At 38.3% G+C, this 8815-nt stretch overlaps 1 protein-coding gene across 1 annotated transcript in view; it reads left to right on the forward strand.

Moving 5' to 3' along the window:
* SYNPO2 (synaptopodin 2) overlaps positions 1-8658 on the forward strand; it is a 79001-nt gene extending 70343 nt beyond the window's left edge. The window contains exon 5 of the mRNA XM_071452304.1: positions 4383-8658. Within this exon, the coding sequence (XP_071308405.1) occupies positions 4383-4946 (564 nt within the window). The 3' untranslated portion in view covers positions 4947-8658. The remainder of the gene's footprint in view (positions 1-4382) is intronic.
* The last annotated feature ends 157 nt before the right edge of the window (positions 8659-8815 follow it).

Below are 8815 nucleotides of genomic sequence, written 5' to 3' on the forward strand. Positions count from 1 at the left end.
CCTGATTCTAATCTATTCCTGGCCTCAGTACAGCCACTGACAAGGTTTTAGTTCTTAGACAGGTGAGATTTCCTCCCTCCCCAGCCATTAGCCAAATTTCTTCATTCCCATTTTAGTCTACTGTAAAATATTTTGAGAGTTTCAAATAAAAATTATTTTCCCATTTTATTTCAAAACTTTTGTTAGTTGAATTGTAAAATAGCTGTAGCATTTACTGCAGAGCTGGCAGCATTTCTGAGAGAAATTATTTTTTCATTACATAAAGTTTAAATAATAAATTATTTGGGACAAAAAAGTCCTTTAATATTATTAACAATATGTCTCCCTTCCATACTCAGCTCAATTAAAAAAGCTGAAGTGCTTCTTTCATGTTAAAAAAACGGAAATAAGAAAAGAATTGAAAGGCATAAAAATTCAGTATTATTTATTTTATCCTAGCATTTTCTCAGTGGTTTGGTCTCTAACTGGAGAGGCCATTGCAAGCCCATAGAAGGCCAAAGGAGAAATGCATCACTCTGGGCTTTTTATAAAGACAGAGTCACTTTTTGAGATAAAACAACTGTTTTATCTGCTTCCTCTTCCTTTGTCCCCTTTCTGTGTAAACAGCATCCAGGCACTATTGTTAACTCAGATTTTAATGTGCTTTGATATGGGATTAAGGACCAGGACCATAATGGAAAGACAAAAATAAAATTGCTTTAATGACTTAGACACGAAGGTCCAACTTTTTCAAGTGACTTCATTAGCGAGGAGTTTATGTGGAGAGAGTTTCACTGGACTATTCAGAGTCCAACCCACTTTTGTGTCCTTGACTGGTAAAAAAGCAGTTGTGGTTTGTAAACACACACACACACATACACACACAGAGTTTTCTCTTACTGAGATGTGCCACCTAAGACACAAAAACAGCTGCTGGGAAATCATTTCACTAAGTAGTATTACACATTCTTATTTAGCCTGGAAAAGGAAAAAGACCTTTCTGACTCCTGCCTTTAAAATTTGCACTGTTTTATGAACCTAAGTACTGTTCTTTTTGTCTTGCAGCTTTTTATAATTAAGAAGAAAATTGAAATAGCTGTAAGTTCCAAATAACCCATTTTTCCAGACTAGAAGTAAAGATATTAATAAATCAAAGGCAGATAGTCACACATATCCATCTTACATTAACCAGATCTATACATGCACACACCTAAGTACTGCTTTTACATTCATTTGCTTATACATGGAAATAGTTACTTTTGGAAATAATAGTATATCAATTTTAATTTATATTAACACGTCTTATAAATATCAGAGATTCTTGCAGTGTCATGAATGTTTGCTTCAGTGAGCAGTTTATAACTAGTTTCCATTGTCAAAATCAGTGTTAATCTAAAACTAACCTAAACAGTTTAATCTGTTTGCACAGACACCCAAGGCACTCAGCAGCTGACAAGATTCTTTGATTGCAAAGGACAGCTCTAAATGGCCCTAGCTCTTCTTTACATTGTCCCTTCAATAACTATTGTAGAAAAAGGTTAAAGAATAAATTAATCAGTGTAGAGGGTTCTAGTTTGTCTTGCTGCATAATTCTAATAACTGTTTTACCACAAGGTTATAGGAATACAAAAGGTGATAAAGTAATAATTCTGGGAGCATTTCACTTTTCTCTCCTTCCTTGATTTCTGAGGTGAAGAACGGAAAATCTCTATCCCTCTTTTTATGATTTTCTTATGGCTTAAGGGAGAAAGAAGGGAGAATAATTATTCTCTAGTTACACTTCATGTTTTCCATTGTGTCTGGGGTTTGTGCATTGTTTCTGGTACATGCTTGTCAACAGATGTATCTCCAGAATTTAAATATAAAAAGGGGAAATATTAGAAGGTATTAGCATGTCTGGCTGCTGCTGTCCAGTAGATGAATGATGAATTCTAGTGATTTGAAGTTGCCTTAATTCCAGAATTTGTTAGCTTGAAGGGGCTGAACACCAAAGTAGTGTGTTAGTTAGTTAGTTAGTTAGTTAGTTAGTTAGTTAGTTAGTTAGTTAGTTAGTTAGTTAGTTAGTTAGTTAGTCAGTTAGTGGGGATCTACTTCCTCAAATTCCTTCAGGCCCTTATGGAATTGACAAGGTTCCTCCTATGTACTTCAGCCTTCTTCCAGGTAAAACATCTGGAATGCTGTTTACCCTCACAGGTTTGGTCCTCTCAGCATCCAAGAAGATAAATATTAGTTAAACCCACACACTGTTCAGTCCTTACTTCAAGGAAGCAGAGACTATCCTTACTTTACAAAAGCTAGAGGAAACAGTTTTGCATTTTTGCATTTTTGAATTTCAAAGTTAAAACCCAGCCTAAAGTCTTTAGTCTAAATATGAGTCCTCAGACCTTTTTTTCTAAAGACAAGCTATCAAGTGGGAAATGGAAGACCAGACCAGGACTTCTACATAAATAATACAATAGAATGATTCATTTTGATAAAAAAGTAGTAAAACACACTTAATAACTCATCATTCTCTGATTAAACTCTGTCAAAGAAAATTAGTTCCTGCTTTATAACTTATGGTTACACCAAAATGATATTTCCATAACTTGATGAGCTCTGGAGTTTTTCTCTGAACAGGACAGACTCAACAGTATCTTCATCTAAAGGTCTTGAAAAGACAGATATTTTATCCAACACTTGTTTAAACAGTATCATTTCTCTCTGCATCTCTGAAATCCTACAAAGTACTCACAGGGCTTTGAACAGATATTTCCATTGAAAAAGGGGAACTTTTGTGCTATAGAACCCTCCTGAGAGGAGCTAACCCAGTAAACTAATGAGGTGGGCCTGTTTGATCAACTACTTCATCCCTCTCTATGACCTTATCTTCTTAATTGCTTTATATTCTTATTAACCACCTAATTTCTTGTGGTTTGGGTTATCTGATTACTTTCTAACATAGGGGGGTGTGTGGGTGGGATTAATAATGTTGGGGAGTTTTCTCTCTGAAGATGCAAACTGGAAATAGCTGATCATAGCTAAGAGATGACAGGACAGTCCTGTCATAAAGCATCAGTTGTGAAACTTGTCAAAACTCTCATGACATAACCTCTGAGTGTCACTACACTTTTTAAAAGATATTCAGGGTAAATATGACCCAACTGAGTGAAAACTATGAAATCTGAAGTCTCTTCTTCAGTTTCCATCTCTCATACAAAAGGCTGATATTACAACATGATTTAAAACCTGAAGCGGTGGTTGTTCAAGTTTCTTAAGTGCAGCAAAGTCCTGTGGCAGAAAAATTTAAAATGTGACATTTCTATGTGAATCTTTGCTAGGTCAGCTATATCTTGAACGATCACACACCTGGTTGGCTGCTCTCTAGTTCATGCTTAAAGTGATTTAAGTTTGGGAAGCTCATTAGGAAAAGGAACACAGGGCAATGTTGTTCAGAGTAAATTCTAGCAAAGTCTCTGGCAAAAAGAGCCAGGAATTTCAGAGCAGATTTCAGAATTAAAGTAATTTAAGCCTGAGGACATGAATCAATGAGTGTGAATCAGTGAGTTTAAGAATCACATTTGTAGAAACTGTAAGAACAAGGTAATTTGTGTGTCACAGAGAGCAGGTCTGGCTTGGGACAGGCTGTACCTGCTTCGTGCACTGCCAAATGGCTGCTGCAGCAGAACCTTCTCACAAACACAGTTTCTGTTTCAAAGTGCTGCATTACTAAGAAGATTAGGATTTATCAAAAATGAATGGATTGCTCCTATAAGTGGGTCGGAATGTACTGAAATTCCGAGGGCATTGCCTTTTAAAGAAGCCAAAAGTAGCGTCATGTAAGGGTATTAAGTGAATGATTGCATTAACGCCTTTAATTGCTTGTGCTCACTTTTGTGCCCCAAAAAGAGAAAACTGGGATCAGTCTAATAATTTTTGAGTAAGAAAAGCCTTTCTTAAAAGGAGGTTGCCAAAGATATGTTCTTGGACATATGTCCTAGACAGAGCCTGTTATCAAATAAATTAGGCTGTGCCTAATGTTAGAAAGAATCTTGTAAACACACACAGAACTGTCACAACATGACTCCCTTCTGCATTAAGAATGGTCTTTGCAGAGCAAGGTACACCAGCTAAGTAGTGGGAAAGCTGCACAGTTGCTAATGCCACTGTACTTTTTCAGTAAAAGTCTCTCTTTGGTCTGCTTGCTTTCCTCAAAAATTCAATTTGCTGTGTCTTTGTTCCTGTTTCTTTCTCTGCCTCTTGCTTTTCCAGTAAATTAAAGTTCTAAAAGATACCCATAGACATAAAAAGGGACTGCCAGGATGTCACATGCCTTTGGTGTCTTTTGTTCCAGTTTGGAAGTGAAGAGAAGGAGCTTCCTTTCTTGCTGCTTAATAACTGTATTTGGTATTTTGTCTTCCTAGGGAAGGAGCACTGGCCGCTCACTATCGCTTCCTGGGAGACCTTCTTCATTCATCCCTCGAGCCATGTCTCCTACTTCTCCTCTTGTATTTCAGCCTGCCCCTGACTACTTCAGCAAGCCAGACACAGCAGCTGACAAGCCTGGCAAGAGACTGACTCCCTGGGAAGCAGCAGCCAGATCTCCCCTTGGCCTAGTGGATGAAGCTTTTGGCCCCCAAAGCATGCAGGAATCCGTTGCTGCTAACGTGGTGTTGGCTGCTCGCAGGAAAACACTTCCTGAGCCACCAGATGAATGGAAACTTAAAGTTTCTTATGAGCCCCCAGCCCCGAGTGGTAGCGTAGCCTCACTGGGAGGGAAGCAATCAGGGGTTCTGTCACCCCAAAAAAGCTCCCTGTCTGCCCCAAGTGCCCCCCAGGCTGGCCCTAAGCTGCAGTATCCCTACTGCACTCAGCGCTCCACAACGGATCCCGATATAATGTCCATGGATTCCAGGTCTGACTATTGCTTGTCAACAGCTGATTCAAACTACAATCCACAGCCAAGGGGATGGAGGCGTCCAACATGAGCAGCTGAAGGGCCTGGGGCATTTTCCCTTCCTCCAGCTCAGCAAGCCCTAAGATAGGAGTTGGAGAAGGAAAGTTTCTTGCTGGCCTGGTGATCTCTGAAGTAAAAAAATGAAGAGACAAAATTGAATGGAGCACAGTTTTCACATGACTGCAGTGCTAGCAGCCTCTAGAATAGACTCAGTTTTACACCTAAGATTGTTCTGTTTGTCAAAAGGCAAAAATATGCATTTCTTGGGGTGAGGGGGGAGATGAAAGTGGGGCAATCCATGTACTCGATGCAAAAATGTAGCAAGGATGTAGAAAGCGACAGCAAAAATGCTTGCAGTTAAGCTAATGTGAAAAAAACAGTAAAATAAGGGCATTTTAAAACCAAGAAGTATTTTACAGGATCTTGCAGGTTTTCTGAGTATGTTAGGCATGAGTTCTAAGTTACTAAATATAGTCAGATTTGCAAAAGTTCTAATGGAAGTGGAAGACTTTGAAGCACTGGCTTATTTGCCATATGGTTTTTTACCGCATTTCTATAATGAGCTAAGAAAGTAAATCCATGAATATTCTTACTATGGCAACAGTTAAAACACATCTGTGGCAATGGTACCTGAATCACCACAATATGTAGATACAGGAAATCATACACAGTCAATCATTTCAGATAGATTTCAAGACAGTTCCAATGAAGTTTTACATCTTGTAATTAATGTGAAAACACCAGGGAGAGAGGCATTGTTAAGAGAGATCAATACCATGATACTTGAACAACAAAAGAGATGAGGAGTGTATTTAAACTGGATTGCAAGTTATCTTTGTAATAAACTATCAAACAAGTCAGAGGCTGAACAGCCTTTATTTCTCTGTGAAATGCACTATTTGCTGAGCATTTACTGCTCCAGTGCCTGGTAATCCAACTGGCTGGGCAGTAGTTTGTGTTTCTAAGGTAGCTCAATGTTTAGAAAGCTTTTGAGTTGTATCCTCAGTTGGGAAGACATAGATAAGTTGTTTAGCAAGGACAGTTCCTGCTCTAGATGTTGGTATGTGGCAGAGGGTTCCTGATACGTGGTGCAGGGTGTGAGTCTAGGAGCAATTATTTGGGTGGTTGGTTATACCTAAGTGATGCTGATGGACCTGAAGGGATGCTGAGTAATTTTTGCTGGTGAGACATACCTTGCATTTGCAGCTTATTTAAACAGTAGAAATATGTGGCTAAAGATGTATGTATTCCAGGCTTCCTCGGTAGTTTAGATGTTGTTAAAGCATTAAATGAACACCCCGAGTTTCATGAAGTGCTGTCTGGGGAAATCTTGAAGGATCTGTCAAGCACAGTCAGTTGAAATTACTGCAGCAGCACTATTAACTCTCCCTAGTTTCAGTAAGGCTGTCACTGTGAGTGAAGGGATTTGATTAGAAAAAACTAAAACATATATACAGCAAGAAAAAATATAGTACAAAATATTCCCATCTGCAAAGAATTTTCACTTAGAGCAATTATAAAATCCAATCAGTATGAAGGAGAAAGGAAAATGAAATCCAAGTTCAGTTGAGGTGGAACTTCCCCTAAAAGCAAATAATTACAGGAAAAAATAAAGCCTTAATGAGTTTAAGTTGGCAGAAATTCTGTAGCCAAACAGAAGTCTCCCCTAAAATTCAACTGATCCTTCTGACCAATCAGGAAATGAAGATGAGAGAGTGGTAAACCTTTAGAATAGGATCTTATGCTATAGCACTTTACAGATTAATTTCACAATATGAATTTCCAAAAAAAAAAAAGTGATTTAGAAAAATTACATGAACAGGGCTGCCATGATATGCCTGAAAATGAGCTTTGCACCTCAGAGTTATATATGCATATAATCAGAGTAAATTTTCCTGCCACACAGGCAAAAATAGGTGTCTCTCTGCAGAGTCCCTTTATGTCCCCTTTTATCACAATTGGGAATTCCACCAGTGGGACTGTGGAAGTCCCCTTAGCCTTGAGGGCTTATCCTCACATCTAACCCTATTGCCCTGGAAGTACATGCAAAATCCTCACCTAATTTCAGTTAAATCATAAATCAAATTGAAATTCAGTGAAATCTACAGTTCAAGGTCATCAAGGCCTTAGATATTCAGTAAATACCAATGCATATGCATTTCACAGAAGGCCTACATTCTGAAAAGTGCATGCCTCTTACATATTTTGCCAAGCTGTGGTCCATATTACCAGAGCAAAACAAGTTCCTCTTTGAAGGTCAAGTTCGGGTTTCTGCTTTTAACTGTTTCCTTTACATCATTAGAAAGAAAAACAGATTAATGAGTTTGCATTTAAGCACATTTTTACCCAACACTATGATTTTAATTCTAAGAATTGGACACCTAACTTTTACATTCCCATTGCATGTAATGGTGTGAATTCTGAGGTCATGCAGAAGCAAATGTGTGCTTAATTTTAAGGTACATGCAATTAATAATTGCCAAAATGTTTTTAAATGTTGATATTGCAAAAAAAGTTATGATACCAAGTGATCTTGGAAAGACTTGAATGCTGTGATCACATGGCATTACAGGAAAACATTCTCTAGGATGAAGCCCTAATTCCCCACCCCAAATAGGCAACAAACATGGAAGTGAAGAGTTTCAGACAGGATCACTGACTTTCTGTCAACTCCCCTAGAACAAAAAATGTGCAGCCCTATAACTTCATTCTCTTCACAAGCAGGAATTAATCTCTGAGTACTTCTGTGAGCATGAGAATCCCTGACACTGAGTTTCATGTAGCTTTGTATCATATCATAGATTAATGTGGGTGTTTAACATGACCTACTCCAGATTTCTTTTTTTCCTCCTGCTGAGGATTTCCTAGCTCTCTTTCCCATGTGGATTCTCCCATATCTAATATGGAATGACTTCCCAGTGCAGCATTTCCCTCGATAACAACACTGGTAAGTGGATCTGGCCTCCCCGACACCGTCTATCTTTACAAAGTCTGTGGGCAATGGATTGTCTGTGAGATCTGTTCCTCTGCTGCAGAGAAATGGAACCAATAAACAGTTTGGAAGTTATTAATGGGAGGGCAGACATGAGGGCAGGCATGCAGACAGATCACATAGCCTTGTTTGGAAGGAAATCAGGCTAAATCCAGATTGAGATCATGTAGTGATTTCAAAGAAAGCAGCAGGCCCAGACCAGTAAATGAAATATTAGTGCATCAGAGCTTTAGAAGGACCCCACAGCATTTTCCACTTTCTGTCCTTCACCCGGTTCCTCCATTAGCAAAGCATCTTTCTATAAAATAGTTGTGACTGCTGTGTGTGAGTTCTGAATATATTAATGCAAGTATTTCATACATTTGCTTTTGAATGCACAGATCTGCTCAGTAAATGTGAGGACAATTTTCGCTTGATATTTTAAATCATTGGCTTTGTGCTCACCCTCAGAGGTGTCTCTGTTAACGTGCAGAGCATTTGAATACACAATATAACTGAAAATTAGTTTCCTTAGTTATGGTAGATGATGATGTTCACAACTCTTGTTCATAGTTTGTTTTCATTTTGGCGTGCTTTAACACAACCAAATATCTATTTACACTGCATTTCTCCCTAGTAGCAAGAGACTGTGTTATCTTTATAGAAGACTTTTCACTTCTAAAGACTTTTGCTCATTGCAAAGGACACCTTATTTGACAGTGCATGCCAGCGATGTAAATTGTATCACATAATAAAGTGATTTGACCAATCAGATGAGAAACACAATTTTGTTTTCCCTAAATTCTTGTCTGTTTGTTTAAATAATCTGAACCCAAGTAAAGCTTAATCTCTTTTTTTCTGCACCATTTTTAGACTCACTGACTTTGCCTGTCAGTGACCTCATGCTGGTATGAGCTTCTAGAAGCTTA

The sequence above is a fragment of the Agelaius tricolor genome, unplaced genomic scaffold, assembly GCF_023055355.1.
Source record: "Agelaius tricolor isolate 1412-34295 unplaced genomic scaffold, bAgeTri1.0.p SCAF_34, whole genome shotgun sequence".
Classification (NCBI taxonomy): domain Eukaryota; kingdom Metazoa; phylum Chordata; class Aves; order Passeriformes; family Icteridae; genus Agelaius; species Agelaius tricolor.